At 38.7% G+C, this 22,823-nt stretch overlaps 1 protein-coding gene across 1 annotated transcript in view; it reads left to right on the forward strand.

The window, feature by feature from the left end:
* The first annotated feature begins 679 nt into the window (after positions 1-679).
* Positions 680-22,823, forward strand: part of LOC128638940 (guanylate-binding protein 1) — a 147,027-nt gene continuing 124,883 nt past the window's right edge. Inside the window, exons 1-3 of the mRNA XM_053691070.1 lie at positions 680-772; positions 9,899-10,095; positions 13,793-13,920. Of these exons, the coding sequence (XP_053547045.1) occupies positions 9,906-10,095; positions 13,793-13,920 (318 nt within the window). The 5' untranslated portion in view covers positions 680-772; positions 9,899-9,905. The remainder of the gene's footprint in view (positions 773-9,898; positions 10,096-13,792; positions 13,921-22,823) is intronic.

Here is a 22,823-nt window from a genome sequence, read left to right on the forward strand (position 1 = left end):
TACTAGCGCATTATATTATGGCCATATCTATTGTATAAAAATGTGTGTTTAACCTCTGCAATGCACTACTGGGAGCTACCTAAACAAATCTAGTGAGCCAATGTCAAAATACATTTGTGTGTAGTCACCAATTACCAGCTAGCTCCCAGTATTACATTGCTACTCAGCCTACCTAGGAATGCTTCTCTACGAAATATTCCAAGAGAACAAAGAACATTTTATAAAATAAGTAAAATTGTATGCTCTGACTCGTGAAAGTTTAATTTGGACTTGTATGTCGCATTGTTTACTGCAGTTGGGAAAAGGTCCTTTGGGTCTTACAACATTGTTGGGCAGTAAATACTGTGGCTGTGGTCAGAAGTTCTATTTCCTTACCAAGCTTGTCCCTGCAACAAGCCATAAGCAGTTGTTATTAATCAGAAACAATAATAGCTATAGGATTGTGATACAACCACAAAATGGAGCCACTTTTAAAATAGGCTATTGCTAAAAAAAATTCTGTGTCTTGCATAATATTTTCTCCTATATCTCTTAACTGTTTGCACTTAGTGAAAAAGCTCATTTAGGTTGCAAAGTCTAATTTCTATGCACTTTGTAGAATGGGAAGATAATTTCCTTATCACAAGAAAAAAAACTAGCAAATGCTGCTTTCAGTTTCATTTTGAGTAACAGTGAATAACTGCAAACTGAAACAAAAGTGACTGCATAATCACGGTAACAGCGATACAGAAAGGTCAGAGATACAGAAAGGTCAGAGACTCTACCTACAAAGGTAAGACTTGTAAAAAAGAACAAATTATAGAGTATTATTTTATTATAAGGAAAACAGTCTGTTTTGTAAATCTAAAGGAAGAGAGTGTATTAATTAACTGCTATATATTTGTCATATAACATGTCTCAAATGATAAAAATGCTTTAAAACAAGTAAAATAAACTTACTGTATTAGGGCATCTAGGGAATTTTAAAGAAAAACTAAATATTTTAATTTGATGCACTGGAAGTTTACATTTATGTACTAAATACAATGTTGAGGGATTATATTTCCACCCGCTCATTGCAACATGAGAACTCTGAACGTTTGCTGTTTAATAGTACAAAAATAGTAATTTACCAGCATTTAAAAGTGTTTGTCAGTTTCAAAGTACATTATACACTAGAGTTTTCTTTGCATAAATGTTTTTTTAGATGATTCATTTATATAGCCCATACAGGTTTTTTTTCATTAAATATATAGTTTTGCTTATTTTTAAATAACATTGCTCTGATTTTCAGACTCTTAACCAACTCCAGCTTGCTCCTGTTTATGTAAAGGGTCTTTTCATATGCAGTGCAGAGGATAGGGTTAATACCGGCTGGGTGGCAACCCTAGCAGAGGAAGGGGGAGGGGGGAGTGTCTGCTATTTCCAGCTTGCAGTGGGTGCTCTTTCATTATTGCAAGTGAAACATTTCTGTTGTGAAATACATCTAAAAATGTGTTTGTTTCACTTTCTTCCAGGGAGGCTTGGGTTAATAATTTATGGCAATTTATGCATGTTGGGTTTAGCGCTCTTGAACCTATACGTGCTCTGGGTAGTGTGCTAGTATGGGTATTAGTTTTTTTGTGTTTTTGCGCTCTATTGACTTCTATGGGAGAAGTTAACACGGTCACAATATTTTTTGCTCATGTTGGGTTTACGCACATGCTCAAACATTTTTTACTTTCAACATGTAATACAAGGGCAACCTGACGTGTGCAAAAAGCCTCTGTCTAGGAAAGTTAATGCGGGAGCACTAAATAGAACTCCACTCATAATCTAGCCCATATTCTGATTATAAAACAAGATAGTGAACATATTAAAATTGTGAACAGATCACATGTACAATAGGGATGGGCGAATGTGCAAATTTTCGAATTTCGAATGTAGAACGAATGTTATTACCGAAATTCGAATTCTAAATTCGAATGTCGATAAGAACGAATATTCTGGGGGCGGAGCGAGACACCGACCAAGATGGTCGCAACATACTGAGGCTCCTCTTACTAACTGGCCCAAAAGTTGTTAATTCTACTACGATGCAGCACCTATGAGGACAACCATCAAGCACTTAAGTAATTAAACGACTGTGGTGCTTCCGAAAAGAATTATGGGCCTGTACAACACGCTGATTTAAAGATTGAGTGCTGGGGCCTATGCAGTCCCTAGTGCCACGCCATTTCTATTCATATAAGCGGCCCTGCATGATGGGACAGATATAGTATTGCCGACATCTTATAGCGAGTACAGAGCGAAGGTAACAGCTTTCTCACAAGCCGCATCTCTGAAGCAGCACGGACTAGGCAGCTGAGACCGCAAGCGCTTTCAGCAGCGCCATTTTACATGCATGACGGACTGAATCGGACACCACATGACAGCATGGCGGACCTGTGTTCTGCCTTCCGCTGCCTCCTGGAGGATTTTGAATATAGAATCTGTCAAAGGATTGACAGCCTCAATGCACTCTGCCGAAGTATGGTTCTGAACGGAGATGCCCCATTACCCTGCACGGCTGAGATTGCCAGCGCACCTGACCTGCAGAAAGTAAAAACTGTGGCAGAGGGTTTGTCATGCCAGACGGAGCACCCTGGAGTCTGGGTAGTGCAGGTACAGAATCCAGGAGGTACTAGTGCCCTGCAGTGCAGCGACTTACAGGCTCTTGCTGATTCTACCAGAAGCGACAGACAGCTTTATATCGGACGGAGCCTACTACACAGAGGGGACGGTGCCTGCTCTAAAGATATTGCAGATGCCTTGCTATGTAAGGCTACACTGAGCTGGGCTAAATATCTACGTGCATGCAGGTTTGTGGATATTTGGTACCTGGTGATGGCTGGCCAGGTGCTCTGGGACTTTGAGGGGCGCAACAGAACAGGAGTGGGCTGACTCTGTCTACTACCTGAGGGAATGTGGATAGCCTTTTCAGACTGCCCTGTTACAAGATTACCATATGTTATGCCCTCTACTAGCACCCTACCCACCTTGTGAACTGACCCGCTCCCCTCCCTTTGATCTAGTTTTCTGGACATACTTGCACAGCCTTGTGGTGTATCTCTACATCAGCAGCCCTGAATAGGACAAGCAGAAAGATGTCTTTGGATTTGTCTAGTTGAGGAGAAGAGTCTCTCTATATCTTCATCTGAATGAGATACTGTTGTATTTACCCATATGCACAGATATTCATATGTTTATCAGTGAATAACTACCAGCCTGATACTGAATTGCATAGCCTGGACACTGTGTTTCTTGTTATTGTTGGTCTGTTTTTTTTCTTATGCTGCACTTTTTTCCAGGGGGGTCGGCTACATGCCAGATACATAGGTATTCAGTAGCCTTTTTGCAAGGGTGTACATGTTGTCTATAGTTAGCCACTTGCTAACATAGTTGGCTGGCCTGCCTCATAAGTAGTATGTACCTATGAAATAGTGCACTAAACATTACGGTTGACACAGAGCTACAGGCTTGGTAGAGCATAATTTTTCTTTGTTTTTTTGCATGCAATGGTTTGTGTTAGTCTAGTTCATAATCTACATTATGCCATGAATATTTAGCTTGCTTGTTAAGTGAGTGATTGCTGTGTTGGAGTGTTATTCTTTTTACAACTTCTAGAATGATGCTGTACGCATACATATTGCACACCACACTTTAATAACTTATATGAGTTTTTCTATAATTCTATCTTTAAACACATATTCTGAGAATATGCAGATCCCACAATTCTAACATTTCTCACTAAGCTTCTCAAATCAGCTGCATATCTCAGGCTATAAGACTATCAGAAATTTTTGTGTAATGGTACATGCATCTGTACTATCTTTTTTGATTAATGGGAGTTAAACACAATGTAAATGCACTATAGGTAGGGTTGGATTTAAATTCCCTAGGGTCCATTATCTAGTTTATCTGCCCTTAAGTAGTTGGGCGATTCATAGCACATAGTACCTCCGTAGAGATATAAGTAGAAGACATCACCCTCGCTGCAGTGCTCTGGTTCAGGTGTTAAGACTGTACTGTTACTCCGTTTATCTCATACACAGTCACCTACAGAATATCATATATCCTGTGATCCCTAGGGCAATGATTTTATATAAATTTCCCTATTAATCTTTTGTAAACAGCACATAAGCCTAATGCATTCAGCTCCCACCTCTCAGAACTGTGAACCTCCGTTAACTACTTCCCTATCCTCAGCTTTAACTGTTGTTAAGTTGCCTCACTAATTATCCATGTTTTCCAGCGTAGTTTGAGCACATTATACACAACATAGCTTTCACATATGTTTGAAGAGGCTAATTAAGATGAATATTAAAGTTGTTAGATAAGCACAATAACAATAGAGCGGTATGCTATTTGCGGCCTACCCTCCGCCCCCCACTATCTATGTGCGTTAGGGATGATTTATTTCTTCCCCGCATATCTTTTGACAGAGTTAGGTAGTCTCTGTCCAACCCGTAGAGCCATGACTTAGTTTTTCCTGTATTTTCATAGAACGGCTCTCGGGGTTTAAAATCAGGTAATTAAACTTTGTTAGAATTTCCTGCTTCTCTGTAGTTTATATATGATAATAGTCCTAATCATCCATACGTTAATACAAGTTCAGTGTTATCAGTTAATAGATTTAGAATAGAAACTGAAGTCTGTTTTATTTGAATATTGTATGTTCATTCCACAATCTGTATCACTTCATATATGCTGGAACTGTGTTTTGTACTATTATCTATGTCAACATGTCCTCAAATGCTTGCTTGACTTCTGGTCCCTTGACTGGACCTGTTAATCTGAGGACTTGGCGAATCTATTAGACTCACAAAATGAGGTGTTTAAATGTCACGTCATGTCAGTAGAATGTATCCTGTGAAGTTTTACCTTTTGATGAGACTGTTGTGAACCTGCTATTTTAACCTCAATAAAAAATTATTAAATCAAAAAAAAGAACGAATATTCTTAGAAATTTGAAAATCGAATGCTATTTACAGTTTTCGAATGTCACTTTCGAATTCGAATGTTTAGAATTATATCGAATGTCTACATTTGAAATTCGAATTTTTCGAATTCGAATATAAATTCGAATTTTTTGAATTCGAATATAAATTCGAATTTTTCGAATTCGAATATTACATTTAAAAGCATTAGAAATACTATTACAATCTAAATTCGAATTTTTCGAATTCGAATACACGTATTGCATAATTCGAATAATACATTTAAAGAAAAAGCATTAGAAATACTATTACAATCTAAATTCAAATTTTTCGAATTCGAATATTGCATAATTCGAATATTACATTTAAAGAAAAAGCATTAAAAATACTATTACAATCTAAATTCGAATTTTTCGAATTCGAATATTGCATAATTCGAATATTACATTTAAAGAAAAAGCATTAGAAATACTATTACAATCTAAATTCGAATTTTTCGAATTCGAATACACGTATTGCATAATTCGAAATATTACATTTAAAGAAAAAGCATTAGAAATACTATTACAATCTAAATTCGAATTTTTCAAATTCGAATATTGCATAATTCGAATATTACATTTAAAGAAAAAGCATTAGAAATACTATTACAATCTAAATTCGAATTTTTCGAATTCGAATATTGCATAATTCTAATATTACATTTAAAGAAAAAGCATTAGAAATACTATTACAATCTAAATTTGAATTTTTCGAATTCGAATATTTTCGAATGTAATCGTAAAATTTGAAACCGAATATTCGAAAATCGAATGTTAGAATGTTATGTAAACATTTGAAATTCGATTCGAACGAACGAATGTGTTAAAATTCGTGCCGTTTTTCGAATGTTGCAAAACATTCGCCCATCCCTAATGTACAATAGGAAAAAAATAATTAAACAAAAACATATATACAGTTGGGAAGTGTATTCTGTCTATAAACTTTAAAAGCTAAATCTTGCATTTTGTTTTGTAAGTAGCCAGTGAAGAATCCCTACATAGGGCGCAATTACATATACGGCTCAGGCTTCAGCGCAAGCACTGCAACCCGTGCCACCCGTAATTTCACCTTGCACATCCGGCTATTACATATATACGGCACCGGCAGCTCATAAAGTGCCGTAAGTCGGATAAACTAGCGATGTCCAAAAATTAGCAAATTTCTGGAGTCGCCAGTGACTAACGGCACTTTAGAAACTGCCGGCGCCTAAGAAAAGTAAAGAAAATAACAAATCTCCCGTAAAAGTCTAACACGCCTCGCAAAAATAAGCCCGACACATAAAAACCACTATATCAGCAATCCCCCCCTCTCACTACTAATAATAAATGCAGTAACCCCTAGACCGACAACCCCACACAACGCAATAAGCCTAATTAAACTATTAACCCCTATATCCGCCATCAAACCCACACCGCAAGTAATAACTAAATTATTAACCCCTAAATCCGCAAACCCTAGCCTCGCAAACTACCTATTAAAACTATTAACCCCTAATCCACCATTAACCCACAACGCAAGAAACCTATTAAAGTATTAACCCCTAAACCGCTAAAGCCCACAACGCACTAAAACTATTAAAGTATTAACCCCTAAACTGCCAAAGCCCTTGTGCTGGATATTGGATACCGATTTACGACCCGGTCCCATTTTAGCCTATGGGAGTAAAAATTGTGGGGACGGGTGAAATATACGTGCCAAATTTATATGCGGCTCTGTATATAGGATAGATACCAAACCCGCACAAAAACCGGCATCGCCGGCTTTTGCAGGCGACGCAGCATATGAAATGGGGCCCATAATACCTATGTGCATGCGTGAATGGGGACCAATATGCATTGTTGATCAAATAAAACCTGCCCCGCCCTGAGTATTTGCTGCGAGCACTGAGAGAATTAGGCGCTTTCTTATATATTTTCAATACAGAAAACAGGTTCTTTACAGTCAATTCCCAGAATGTAAAGCTAATTATAACTGAGCTAGAACAAGCTGGCAGGAAGCAAGCTTTCAGTTTCATTCTGAAATCATTTAATGGAAGTAAGTAAAGTGAGTATGGATGTTTATATGTTAAACATCAAGTGAAAAAAATGTAATAATCTGTAAAAAGGAATATGCTTCCTGAAATACCTTGTCTGTATTAAAGGGAAGTGAAACTCAAAATTAAACTTTCATAATTCAGATAGTATGCAATTTTAACCCCTTCACTACCGGGACTTTCAGAGATGAACTTGCCCAAAAATACTGGAAAATTTTTAGCATTTTTGTTATCACTCCATTTAAACAAAAATAAAGCCTTGCTTTTTTTTTTTTAATTACCTGTCAAAACTATAGATATATTTTTAAGCAGACAACCCAAGGTATTGATCTTGGCCCATTTTGGTATATTACATGCCACCCTTTCAACGCCAAATGCGATTATATAAAAAAATATTTTTACTTTTTCACAAACTTTGGGTTTCTCACTCAAATTATTTACATACCGCTTGTGCAATCATGACACAAATGGTTGTAAGAACTTCTCTGGGATCCCCTTTGTTTAGAAATAGCAAACATACAAGTTATGTTACTTTTTGGTAATTTGGACGCTAATTGCAGCTGTGCACCACACATCTGAAATTCCCAGCAGTAAAGAGGTTAATCAGGTAGTTAAAGGGACAGTATACACTCATTTTCATATAACTGCATGTAATAGACACTACTATAAAGAATACGATGCACAGATACTGATATAAAAATCCAGTATAAAACGATTTAAAAACTTACTTAGAAGCTCTCAGTTTAGCTCTGCTGAAAAGGTAGCTGGAAAGCCCACTGCAAGTGGAAAATAAGACCCTCCCCCCCTCCCCCTTCCTCTACATATGAATAGACCCTTTACACAAACAGGAGCAAGCTGGAGTAGGTAGCTGACAGTATTCTCATAAAACATTGGGGATTGGTTAGGAGTCTGAAAATCAGAGCAATGTTATTTTAAAATAAGCAAAACTATACATTTAAAAAAAAAAAAAAACTTTATGGGCTATATAAATAGATCATCTACAAAACATTTATGCAAAGAAAAAATGAATGTATAATGTCTCTTTAATTTTAGCTTTAGTGTAGTGATTTGCCTTTCTCCTGACATTTCCCACCCCCTGATCCCTCCGAAACAGCTCTCTTCCCTCCCTCACCCCCCACTGGCCACCCCCATCTTAGGTACTCACAGACAGTCTATCAATATGAAAATATAAGGTGATTTTTTTCTTTCAAATTAAATATTTATTTTTTATTTTTTGATCCCTGCTAAAAGCTCTCTAACCCTCCCCCTCTAACTAGTGCTCGCCATCTTAGGTACTGACTGTTTTTTTATATAAAATGTTTTTGTTGTTTTTTTTTACATTTTATTTCTGTAGTGTAGTGGGTCCCTCTCCGCCTATCATTAGTTAGGGATCACCCACCCCCAACCCTACCTTTTTTCTGTAGCATAGCTCCCCATCCCTCCCTCTCCTTTTATTTATTTTTCTGTAGTAGAGCCATCTCACTTAAATAAAGTTAAAGTACTAGCTACCATAACTGATGCAAGCCAATAGCAGTACAAAACATACATTTTTTTTAAAATGGTGTCAGTATTGTCAACAAAAGTGAAGCAGAAAAGTCTTTTCCACCTTTATAATAAAAGTTTTAACCACATTAATTCCTTCTTTTTTGGTTAAAGAACCATCTATTTATTATTAACAGACAAATGCAACTAATATGGAAAAATACCTTTTTGTTTTTACATTTGTCTGAATCTAAATGCACGTCTAGTACATTTATTGTTGTGACTAATGGCATACATACCCCTTTTCTAAGGATTTTGGCTGAGAATTTTTTTTTTTTAACTAAGTTTTTATGTTAGTTTCTGTTGAAGGTTGTGTGTACTATGGGCCTGATGATCAAAAACTCATTGGCATGGAGAGAAGTCAAGCAAAATATTTAGGGGCTTTTTTGAGCATTATATTGTATTGTATATGTCTCTCCTTCACAGGAGATACCTCACAGTACTTAAAGGACTCATTTACATTATTGGGCCCTAAGAACTTGTTTATAAAATTAGTAACAATCGCTATTTTCTTTTGTTGTAATAAACTACTGTGAGATTAACCAATAGTTGCATTGTATATGGGAGCCAATGGTGCAGGCGATGCAGTGCAAGCTAGAACAGGAGTGAGCTGCATTCTTTAGTGTAGCGGGATTGCTTGAACCAGAAGTCAGTTTTTTAAGTAGCATAGGAGAGTAGTAACAATACACACAAGGGTAATGAACCAGAAGAATTAGTGGGAGCCAGGTGACAAAGCAGGGGAGTAGGCAAATGGATAAATCAAGAAACAGTCCCAAAGTCAGTAATCTGGTTCTAAATCCAAGACAGGTGACAAAGTAAAGGGGCAAACAGGTAACATAATCCAGATAACAGGCGGGGGGTTGAACCAGGATAAAAAAAAAAACATAACTGAATAACCAACCACAGAATGACACATGCACTGCCCTTTAAAACTTCCTGTGGACCTTATGGGCTAATTCTAACTGTAACAAAGGTCCCACAGTCAGATCTATAATTAATGTTAACATGGCCATCAAACCACTAACTTTAGTGCACTAGTGCACCCAATCTCCACAGTAGTGCTAGATTCTGACCTGTCTTCAGACACCTGACCAACAATAGCCATTAACTGTGCCAGCTCATAGTGTGCCTGGGTGAGTTCTTTGGGACCTGACATAGGTATATGTGTAATGCTGAAATAAGTTTATGTTGTCCCATTTATGTTTATACAGGGATTTCAACTCTGACAGTATTTTGCTTAACAAGACATAGTCGTAACTTATCTTATGCATGGTGTTGGTGCTAGAAAGTAATAACTAAAGTTGTACTACTTAAAGGTAACTACAGATCCTTTTCTCACTTCTAGACTGATAATGGGTCCTAAGGTTGATATGCCGCACCCCATATGTCTGGTTGAGAACCATGAGAGTAATATCGCTGTCAACCGAGAGGCTGCAAAGATTCTGAATGATATCAAAGAGCCAGTTGTGGTAGTTGCAATAGTAGGAAAATACCGAACTGGAAAATCTTATCTGATGAATAAATTAGCAGGCAAAAGTCATGGTAAGTGTGATTTCAATTATTTAAATTATCAGATACGGGCATTTTATTGTAAATCTATTGGCTTCCACTTATCAAGCTGTCAACCGCAAATACGCTGGAATTCCGCAGCGTATTTGTGGCGAGGCTGATATCAAGCTCTACAGACCGGCAAAAGTAGAATTTTGTAACGTAAGCTACGATCCGCCGGACTCAGTCCAACACAGATCGATGCTTACATCACTACAGATGTTCCGAACGCAAGTTCAGCACACTCTGACTACTTTTGGAAGTTATCAAATTCCTAGCAGGTACGCTCGGCACTTTTCCGGCCCAGCGTACCTAGTTTTCAATCCGTCGCCCTGGAGGTGGCGGATGCCATAGGAATCAATGGGAGTCTGACAGCAGCGAAAGCTCATGTTCGCTGCTGCTCGATATCCCATTGATTCCTATGGGAGATGTCTGCACCTAACACCCTAACATGTACCCCGAGTCTAAACACCCCTAATCTGCCCCCCTACACCGCAGCCACCTACATTATACTTATTAACCCCTAAACTGCTGCTCCCGGACCCCGCCGCCACCTACATTAAACTTATTAACCCCTAAACCGCCCCTCCCGGACCCCGCCGCAACTAAATAAACTTATTAACCCCTAAAACGCCACTCCCGGACCCCGCCACAACTAAATAAAATGTTTAACCCTTAACCACCGCTCCCGGAGCCTACCGCCAGCTACATTAAACTTATTAACCCCTATCCTGCCCCCCCTACACCGCCGCCACCTACATTAAACTTATTAACCCCTGTCCTGCCCCCCCTACACCGCCGCCACTATAATAAAGTTATTAACCCCTAAACTTAAGTCTAACCCTAACACCCCCCTAACTTAAATATAATTTAAATAAAACTAAATAAAATTACTATTATTAACTAAATTATTCCTATTTAAAACTAAATACTTACCTATAAAATAAACCATAAGCTAGCTACAATATAACTAATAATTATATTGTAGCTATTTTATGATTTATTTTTATTTTACAGGCAACTTTGTATTTTTTTTAACTAGGTACAATAGTTATTAAATAGTTATTAACTATTTAATAACTACCTAGCTAAAATAAATACAAAATTACCTGTAAAATAAATCCTAACCTAAGTTACAATTACACCTAACACTACGCTATCATTAAATAAATTAAATTAATTAACTACAATTCCCTACAATTAAATACAATTAACTAAAATTAACTAAAGTACAAAAAAACACTAAATTACAGAAAATAAAAAAAATACAAGAATTTTAAACTAATTACACCTAATCTAAGCCCCCTAATAAAATAAAAAAGCCCCCCAAAATAATAAAATTCCCTACCCTATACTAATTTACAAACAGCCCTTAAAAGGGCCTTTTGCGGGGCATTGCCCCAAAGTAATCAGCTCTTTTACCTGTAAAAAAAGAAATACAACTCCCCTAACATTACAACCCACCACCCACACACCCCTACTCTAAAACCCACCCAAACCCCCCTTAAAAAAACCTTACACTAACCCCCAGAAGATCACCCTACCTTGAGCCATCTTCACCCAGCTGGGCCGAAGTCTTCATCCAATCCGGCCAGAAGAGGTCCTCCTGAGGGTCAGAAGTCTTCATCCTATCTGGGCAGAAGAGGACATCCAGACCGGCTGATTGAATCAGCCAATCAGATTTTTCCTACCTTAATTCCGATTGGCTGATAGAATCCTATCAGCCAATCAGAATTCGAGGGATGCCATCTTGGATGACGTCATTTAAAGGAACCGTCATTTGTCGTTCAGTTGTCGGGATGGAAGGATGCTCCGCGTCGGATGTCTTCAAGATGGTGCCGCTCCTCGTCGGATGGAAGAAGATAGAAGATGCAGCTTGGATGAAGACTTCTTCTGGTCTGGATGTCCTCTTCTGCACGGATAGGATGAAGACTTCGGACCCTCTTAAGAACCTCTTCTGGCCGGATTGGATGAAGAGTTCGGCCCGACTGGGTGAAGACGGCTCAAGGTAGGGTGATCTTCAGGGAATTAGTGTTAGGTTTTTTTAAGGGGGGTTTGGGTGGGTTTTAGAGTAGGGGTGTGTGGGTGGTGGGTTGTAATGTTGGGGGGGTTGCATTTCTTTTTTTTACAGGTAAAAGAGCTGATTACTTTGGGGCAATGCCCTGCAAAAGGCCCTTTTAAGGGCTATTTGTAATTTATTATAGGCTAGGGAATTTTATTACTTTGGGGGGCTTTTTTATTTTATTAGGGGGCTTAGATTAGGTGTAATTAGTTTAAAATTCTTGTATTTTTTATTTTCTGTAATTTACTGTTTGGTTTTTTTGTACTTTAGTTAATTTTAGTTAATTGTATTTAATTGTAGAGAATTGTAGTTAATTAATTTAATTTATTTAATGATAGTGTAGTGTTAGGTGTAATTGTAACTTAGGTTAGGATTTATTTTACAGGTAATTTTGTATTTATTTTAGCTAGGTAGTTATTAAATAGTTAATAACTATTTAATAACTATTGTACCTAGTTAAAATAAATACAAAGTTGCCTGTAAAATAAAAATAAATCCTAAAATAGCTAAAATTATATTGTAGCTATCTTAGGGTTTATTTTATAGGTAAGTATTTAGTTTTAAATAGGAATTATTTAGTTAATAATAGCAATATTTATTTAGCTTTATTTAAATTATATTTAAGCTAGGGGGTGTTAGGGTTAGACTTAGATTTTGGGGTTTAATAAATTTAATATAGTGGCGGCGGTATAGGGGGGCCAGGATAGGGGTTAATAAATATAATGTAGGTGGCGATGGGCTCCGGCAATGGCGGTTTAGGGGTTAAACAATTTATTTAGTTGCAGCGGGGTCCGGGATTGGCAGGATAGGGGTTAATAAATTTATGTAGGTGGCGGCGGCATAGGGGGCGGCAGATTTGGGGTTAATAGGTATAATGTAGGTGGCGGCTGGGTCTGGGAGCGGTGGTTTAGGGGTTAATAAGTTTATTTAGTTGCAGGGGGCTCCAGGAGCGGCGGTTTAGGGGGTAAAACAGTATAGTATAGTGTGGGTGCTTAGTGACAGGGTAGCAAGAAAGCTGCGAAGAAGCCGAAGAGCAGTGAGATTGATGACTGATAAATAACACAGTCCGCTGCTCATCGCACCGTACTTGGTGCGCGACTTTTTGACAGCTTTATTGATAAATTTGGCGAACGTATTCAGGTCCGCAGCGGCGATGTTAGGCGAACTTAGGCGGGCGTATTGGGGCCGGCGAATGCAGGTAAGTACGGAGCTTAATAACTAGAGGCCATTGTCTTTTATATTAGAGTTTCTAGACATCTAACATTTGTGAACCAATTCCAGAAAGGGATTATATTTTCTTTTGCTCTGTTAATACCTGGTTTCTCAAGAATAAAACCCACAACACATAAATGTCATAAAATACACCAGGATCACCAACACTGTGTCCCATATGACCAAGACTATGTCCAAGTACAGTACTTCTCCCTCTTCGACCAAACAAGCCAGAAAATGTACCATACATACCCCACCCACTCTATGACCAATACCAGATTCAATAACATAGATGTATGATTTATTCTCTCAACAAGCTATACTGCATTATATTCTGTATATTATGAAATGTTAAAATACGTTATGAATGCAACAGTTTTCTGTCACTCTAGCTTTGCTCTCATGCATTCACTACAGGTTTCGCTCTGGGAGCAACCATCCAGGCACAAACTAAAGGAATTTGGATGTGGTGTGTGCCTCATCCAAATAAACCAAACTGTGTTTTGGTGCTGCTGGACACAGAGGGATTGGGAGATGTGGATAAGGTGAGTCAATACTGGAGTTCTACAATGATTTCTAGCAAAGCGCTGCATGAAACTGTAATATTTATCTTACAAAACAGATAATGTGTAAATGTTCTTCAGCAGTTGAGGATAAGTACATTAATCATAGCACCCTGGATATACCAAGCAGTTTGTAATGAGCAGCCTTACGGCTAGATTTAGAGTTTGGCGTTAGCCGTGAAAACCAGCGTTAGAGGCTCCTAACGCTGGTTTTAGGCTACCGCCGGTATTTGGAGTCAGTGATTAAAGGGTCTAACGCTCACTTTTCAGCCGCGACTTTTCCATACTGCAGATCCCCTTACGTCAATTGCGTATCCTATCTTTTCAATGGGATCTTTCTAACGCCGGTATTTAGAGTCGTGTCTGAAGTGAGCGTTAGAGCTCTAACGACAAAACTCCAGCCGCCTGAAAAAAGCAGGAGTTAAGAGCTTTCTGGGCTAACGCCGGTTCATAAAGCTCTTAACTACTGTACCCTAAAGTACACTAACACCCATAAACTACCTATGTACCCCTAAACCGAGGTCCCCCCACATCGCCGCCACTCGATTAAAATTTTTTAACCCCTAATCTGCCGACCGCCAACTACGTTATACTTATGTACCCCTAATCTGCTGCCCCTAACACCGCCGACCCCTATATTATATTTATTAACCCCTAACCTGCCCCCACAACGTCGCCGCCAGCTACTTACAATAATTAACCCCTAATCTGCCGACCGCAAAGCGCCGCCACCTACGTTATCCTTATGTACCCCTAATCTGCTGCCCCTAACACCGCCGACCCCTATATTATATTAATTAACCCCTAATCTGCCCCCCCTCAACGTCGCCGACACCTGCCTACATTTATTAACCCCTAATCTGCCGAGCGGACCGCACCGCTACTATAATAAAGTTATTAACCCCTAACCCGCCTCACTAACCCTATCATAAATAGTATTAACCCCTAATCTGCCCTCCCTAACATCGCCGACACCTAACTTCAATTATTAACCCCTAATCTGACGACCGGAGCTCACCGCTACTATAATAAATGGATTAACCCCTAAAGCTAAGTCTAACCCTAACACTAACACCCCCCTAAGTTAAATATAATTTAAATCTAACGAAATTAATTAACTCTTATTAAATAAATTATTCCTATTTAAAGCTAAATACTTACCTGTAAAATAAACCCTAATATAGCTACAATATAAATTATAATTATATTATAGCTATTTTAGGATTAATATTTATTTTACAGGCAACTTTGTAATTATTTTAACCAGGTACAATAGCTATTAAATAGTTAAGAACTATTTAATAGTTACCTAGTTAAAATAATAACAAAATTACCTGTAAAATAAGTCCTAACCTAAGTTATAATTAAACCTAACACTACCCTATCAATAAATTAATTAAATAAACTACCTACAATTACCTACAATTAACCTAACACTACACTATCAATAAATAAATTAAATACAATTGCTACAAATAACTACAATTACATAAACTAACTAAAGTACAAAAAATAAAAAAGAACTAAGTTACAAAAAATAAAAAAATATTTACCAACATTAGAAAAATATTACAACAATTTTAAACTAATTACACCTACTCTAAGCCCCCTAATAAAATAACAAAGACCCCCAAAATAAAAAATTCCCTACCCTATTCTAAATTAATAAATGTAAAAGCTCTTTTACCTTACCAGCCCTGAACAGGGCCCTTTGCGGGGCATGCCCCAAGAAATACAGCTCTTTTGCCTGTAAAAAAAAACATACAATACCCCCCCCCAACATTACAACCCACCACCCACATACCCCTAATCTAACCCAAACCCCCCTTAAATAAACCTAACACTAAGCCCCTGAAGATCTTCCTACCTTGTCTTCACCATCCAGGTATCACCGATCCGTCCTGGCTCCAAAATCTTCATCCAACCCAAGCGGGGGTTGGCGATCCATCATCCGGTGGCTGAAGAGGTCCAGAAGAGGCTCCAAAGTCTTCTTCCTATCCGGCAAGAAGAGGACATCCGGACCGGCAAACATCTTCTCCAAGCGGCATCTTCGATCTTCTTGCATCCGGTGCGGAGCGGGTCCATCTTGAAGCAGCCGACGCGGATCCATCCTCTTCTTCCGTTGTCTCCCGACGAATGACGGTTCCTTTAAGGGACGTCATCCAAGATGGCGTCCCTTGAATTCCGATTGGCTGATAGGATTCTATCAGCCAATCGGAATTAAGGTAGGAAAATTCTGATTGGCTGATGGAATCAGCCAATCAGAATCAAGTTCAATCCTATTGGCTGATCCAATCAGCCAATCAGATTGAGCTTGCATTCTATTGGCTGATCGGAACAGCCAATAGAATGCGAGCTCAATCTGATTGGCTGATTGGATCAGCCAATCGGATTGAACTTGATTCTGATTGGCTGATTCCATCAGCCAATCAGAATATTCCTACCTTAATTCCGATTGGCTGATAGAATCCTATCAGCCAATCGGAATTCAAGGGACGCCATCTTGGATGACGTCCCTTAAAGGAACCGTCATTCGTCGGGAGACAACGGAAGAAGAGGATGGATCTGCGTCGGCTGCTTCAAGATGGACCCGCTCCGCATCGGATGCAAGAAGATCGAAGATGCCGCTTGGAGAAGATGTTTGCCGGTCCGGATGTCCTCTTCTTGCCGGATAGGAGGAAGACTTTGGAGCCTCTTCTGGACCTCTTCAGCCACCGGATGATGGATCGCCAACCCCCGCTTGGGTTGGATGAAGATTTTGGAGCCAGGACGGATCGGTGATACCTGGATGGTGAAGACAAGGTAGGAAGATCTTCAGGGGCTTAGTGTTAGGTTTATTTAAGGGGGGTTTGGGTTAGATTAGGGGTATGTGGGTGGTGGGTTGTAATGTTGGGGGGGGGGTATTGTATGTTTTTTTACAGGCAAAAGAGCTGATTTTCTTGGGGCATGCCCCGCAAAGGGCCCTGTTCAGGGCTGGTAAGGTAAAAGAGCTTTTACATTTATTAATTTAGAATAGGGTAGGGAATTTTTTATTTTGGGGGTCTTTGTTATTTTATTAGGGGGCTTAGAGTAGGTGTAATTAGTTTAAAATTGTTGTAATATTTTTCTAATGTTGGTAAATATTTTTTTATTTTTTGTAACTTAGTTCTTTTTTATTTTTTGCACTTTAGTTAGTTTATGTAATTGTAGTTATTTGTAGCAATTGTATTTAATTTATTTATTGATAGTGTAGTGTTAGGTTAATTGTAGGTAATTGTAGGTAGTTTATTTAATTAATTTATTGATAGGGTAGTGTTAGGTTTAATTATAACTTAGGTTAGGACTTATTTTACAGGTAATTTTGTTATTATTTTAACTAGGTAACTATTAAATAGTTCTTAACTATTTAATAGCTATTGTACCTGGCTAAAATAATTACAAAGTTGCCTGTAAAATAAATATTAATCCTAAAATAGCTACAATATAATTATAATTTATATTGTAGCTATATTAGGATGTATTTTACAGGTAAGTATTTAGCTTTAAATAGGAATAATTTATTTAATAAGAGTTAATTAATTTCGTAAGATTTAAATTATATTTAAGTTAGGGGGGTGTTAGTGTTAGGGTTAGACTTAGCTTTAGGGGTTAATACATTTATTAGAATAGCGATGAGGTCCGGTCGGCAGATTAGGGGTTAATAATTGAAGTTAGGTGTCGGCGATGTTAGGGAGGGCAGATTAGGGGTTAATACTATTTATGATAGGGTTAGTGAGGCGGATTAGGGGTTAATTACTTTATTATAGTAGCGCTCAGGTCCGCTCGGCAGATTAGGGGTTAATTATTGTAAGTAGCTGGCGGCGACGTTGTGGGGGGCAGGTTAGGGGTTAATAAATATAATATAGGGGTCGGCGGTGTTAGGGGCAGCAGATTAGGGGTACATAGGGATAATGTAAGTTGCGGCGGTTTACGGAGCGGAAGATTAGGGGTTAATAATATAATGCAGGGGTCAGCGATAGCGGGGGCGGCAGATTAATGGTTAATAAGTGTAAGGTTAGGGGTGTTTAGACTCGGGGTACATGTTAGAGTGTTAGGTGCAGACGTAGGAAGTGTTTCCCCATAGGAAACAATGGGGCTGCGTTAGAAGCTGAACTCTGCTTTTTTGCAGGTGTTAGGTTTTTTTTCAGCTCAAACAGCCCCATTGTTTCCTATGGGAGAATCGTGCACGAGCACGTTTTTGAGGCTGGCCGCGTCCGTAAGCAACTCTGGTATCGAGAGTTGCATTTGCGGTAAAAATGCTCTACGCTCCTTTTTTGGAGCCTAACGCAGCTTTTGTTTGAACTCTCGATACCAGAGTTAATTTTATGGTGCGGCCAGAAAAAAGCCCGCGGAGCGTTAACAGCCCTTCTACCGCCAAACTCCAAATCTAGGCCTTAGAGACCAGAAGCAAAAAAAGTTAAGCAAACATTTATAGTATAATGCTTTAAATGATCATGAAAATATAATCATCATAGAAAGGCAATAATGAAATATACAGTTAGTAAAACAAATAAGCATAAGAAAATATTATTTCTTCTACTAGATACGACGAGTCCACGGATTCATCCTTACTTGTGGGATATTATCCTCCTGCTAACAGGAAGTGGCAAAGAGCACCACAGCAGCAGAGCTGTCTATATAGCTCCTTCTTGACTCTACCCCCCAGTCATTCTCTTTGCCGTTACTAGTAATAGGAAGAGGTAAAGTGAAAGAGGTGTTAAAATGAAAGTTTTTATTTTCTTCAAGTAAAACTTTTTTATTTTAAATGGTACCGGTGAGTGCTATTTTTCCTCAGGCCGCAGCAGTGGCGGCTTGTGGGTTATTAAAATGGGGGTTCACAATATATATATATATATATATATATATATATATATATATATATATATATATATATATATATATATATATATAGGAAAGAAGAATGTGAGTATGGCGCAAAAAATGGTATCCGAAGGACAAAGCAAAAAGAAAAATATAAATATATAGTAATAGCACAGTGCTGCCTCAAACTACCTATCGAAGAAAGAGGAACCCCAAAACCTCCAGCTTCAATACGAACAATGCAAGAAAAACAAAAGGAAAGTAGAAAGATAAAGGCGCACCATCAACAAAATGATAAAAAATATATATATGTAACTAAATAAAAAGGTATAAATAGCCTTTTTGTTAATATTTTGACCAAAAAGTATTAGGGAATACTACGTAGCAGCCTAATTATAGTACTACAGGATGACAGCTACAAATCAATCCAGGGATACATAAATTACCTCAAGCTAGAAAGTTATAGAAACAGTACATATAGAGGAATAGCTAGTATAGTTCATACAATTAAAATAATAGCTATTTAGCTAGACATAAAACATAAAAACATTGATAAAAACAATAAATATGTGACTTCAGCATGAAAAGCATCAAATATATAGTTGATAAACAATAAAATCAGGTGATAACTATTAGTGGTTCATAGCACATTTAATATTTAATAAAAAGTCCACCAAGTGCTCCAAAAGGAAGTCCATAAACCAAAGGTCCCCAGTGCCCAGAGTACTGCTCTCTGGCTGCATAGTGACTGCTGATGCATGCAGCTAAACTTAGCTAATCTACAAAGAATCCTCTCACTATCACAGCAGACGATAGTCATAAATCACTTCTCTTGCACAGTCTGTAGTTACAGTCACAAAGCAGAAGCCAGGAACAAATGAACCACGGGGCCCCACACCAGCTTTCCAAAGCTTGCAAAGTAACTGCCTAACAAAGTAATTTTTAAAAGCAGCACATGAATCACTTAATTACACACATAGAAGCATGCTTTCTTAACTTTTATTTTCAGCAGCTCCACTCCATTCTCAATTTCTACTCTGGGACTCTGCTATTGCAGTCAGAACAAAGCTCAAAACACTCTGTCCTCCTACCAATTCGGCAGCCGCAGCATACACAGTGCAGACAATAAGGAAAAGCCCTTGAAGCACCATCCCTGCCTGCAAATAATGTATGCAACCCACGGCACACACAGCAGCAGCGTCTGTCATATTGCTGTAATGTTCCTGAGTACTGAGATGCTGCTGTGCGTTGCACACATTATTTGCAGCCAGGGATGTGCTTCAAGGGCTTCGTTTCACTTAAATTATTAAACAATACCGGAGGATAGCATGCAACTTACGTTTGGAGCGGCGAGTGGCCGCTCCCAACCACCTCAGCTGACAGCTGCTCACATACAGTAAAATCCATAGTCATGGTCCCTCCTCCTAATTCCCGCTCTAAACTGGTGCGCACTTTCCCAACTAACTAAATAAAATATGCACACTCTCCCCAGACTGACACTTTTAAAAAAAATAAAGATTTTTCTGGCGTTAATGTGGGGGAGGAGCCATTATGACGTAGCCGGCATCGTGGTGCAGTCTATCAGAGCACAGGCTGAACCTGTCTTGAACATGTCCCTCCCAACTCACACAGTTCAGCCTGTGCGATTAAGCATCAATACGGCATCGCTTGGAGGCTGGCCCAGATGCCTGCAGTGAACATAGACATCACTGACAGGCATGATTTAGGGCTCTACCGCACGTGCAATTTTAAATAAAAATATCAGAATTTTATTTTTTGGGGTTAAAAATAAAATATAATTTTTCCAATGGGGGCTATTGGAAAAACTATATTTTATTCAGTATAAATTTTTTTTTTCTCTCAGCATCTCAGGGGGGCACGTGCAAGAGTGCACAAATGGAGAAGCCTCCACTGGGCAGCCGATGGATGAAGATTTCTGCCTGGAGGCTGATGATCTTAGCAGAGAAGTTCCCACAGAATGCCTGAGGAGTACTTGAGAAGCTTCAGTGTGGGGAACGTTTTTCATGCTACAAGCATTGAGGTATGTTCAGTCATTTTTTTCTGGAGAGACTGCGGTATTTCAGAACTGGCTGACATAGTTCCCATAAGGGAAGGGGTAAGCAATAATCCTATATATAATAGAAGGGGTATTACTGGAACCTGTATATTATGGGCTAAAATTTTGGTTGACACTGGTAACATAATGTTTTGATGGCAAAACGATTTTATGCTTAGGGGCAACACGTTTTTTATATGCAAACGTTTTTATGGCTTATGGCAATGGAGGGTTTCACATGGCTTACAATATAGATGGGGAATATGAGAAACCCACATGGCTAGTTTTCTAGACCGCTTTACAGCGTTTTTTTTACTAGGCAGAGAGACATCGATATAGATGGACGGGGCCTATTTTCGCGCCTCAGATGCGCAGTTGAAATGCTTATGAATGCAGCAAGCTCCAGCTCCGGTGGGCCTAAGCTGAAGATTTAGCCTAAACGAAGGAGATAGTGTGAATTGAAGACCCCTGAGGGCAGGTAGGCGCCACAGCAGAGCTGTGGCGTGGTGCAGGGGGTTGCTATATTATTTTTCATAACGTTTTTGAGTAACGTTTTTTTCCATAAAGGGTTAAGTATACCTTACTTGTGGTGCAATCTTAACTGGCAAGATAAAACACATATATGCTAAAATTGTGATATTTATTACATTTTAAGGCAGTTTTGGAAAAATTGTATGCTTTTTTACTCTTAAAGGCGCAGTACCGTTTTTTCAGATTGTTGTTTTTTTCACTAAATAAAGTGTTTTCAAGACTTTTTGGGGTTATTACTAACCTGTTCAACATGTCTGACATTGAGGAAAGTCAATGCTCTATGTGTTTAGAAGCTATTGTGGAACCCCCACTTAATATGTGTCCCTCATGTACTGAAAGGTCCTTACATTGCAAAGAACATATGTTAGGTGATAAAAGTATGTCTAGGGATGATTATTAGTCTGAAGAGAATCAGGTTATGCCATCCAATTCTCCCCAAGTGTCACAACCTTTAACGCCCTCTCAAGCGACGCCAAGTACTTCTAGTGCGTCTAATTCTTTTACCCCGCAAGATATGGCTGCAGTTATGTCTACTACCCTTACAGAGGTATTATCTAAACTGCCAGGGTTACAGGGTAAGCGCAGTAGGTCTGGTATTAGAGTAAATGCTGAGCCCTCTGATGCTTTATTGGCCATCTCCTATGCACCCTCACAGTGTTCTGAGTTCTGGGTAGGGGAATTGCTGTCTGAGAGGGAAGTTTCAGACTCAGGAAATGTGTTCCCTCAAACAGACTCAGACGTGACAGCCTTTAAATTTAAGCTTGAACACCTCCGCCTGTTACTCCAGGAGGTATTAGCGACTCTGGATGATTGTGACCCTATTGTAATACCACCAGAGAAATTGTGTAAAATGGATAAATATCTAGAGGTCCCTACTTACACTAATGTTTTTCCAGTCCCTAAAAGGATTTCGGACATTGTTACTAAGGAATGGGATAGACCAGGCATTCCGTTCTCTCCCCCTCCTACTTTTAAGAAAATGTTTCCCATATCTGACACCATTCGGGATTCCTGGCAGACGGTCCCTAAGGTGGAGGGTGCTATTTCTACCCTGGCTAAGCGTACAACTATACCTATTGAGGACAGTTGTGCTTTCAAAGATCCTATGGATAAAAAATTAGAGGGTCTTTTAAAGAAATTGTTTAATCATCAGGGTTTTCTTCTACAACCTATAGCGTGTATTGTTCCAGTTACTACTGCAGCAGCTTTTTGGTTTGAGGCTCTAGAGGAGTCTCTTAAAGTTGAGACCCCATTAGATGATATTTTGGATAGAATTAAGGCTTTCAAGCTAGCTAATTCTTTTATTACCGATGCCGCTTTTCAAATGGCTAAATTAGCAGCAAAAAATGCAGGCTTTGCCATTCTAGCGCGTAGAGCGTTATGGCTTAAGTCTTGGTCTGCTGATGTGTCATCAAAATCTAAACTTTTAGCTATTCCTTTTAAAGGTAAGACCCTATTC

The sequence above is a fragment of the Bombina bombina genome, chromosome 8 (assembly GCF_027579735.1).
Source record: "Bombina bombina isolate aBomBom1 chromosome 8, aBomBom1.pri, whole genome shotgun sequence".
Taxonomy (NCBI): domain Eukaryota; kingdom Metazoa; phylum Chordata; class Amphibia; order Anura; family Bombinatoridae; genus Bombina; species Bombina bombina.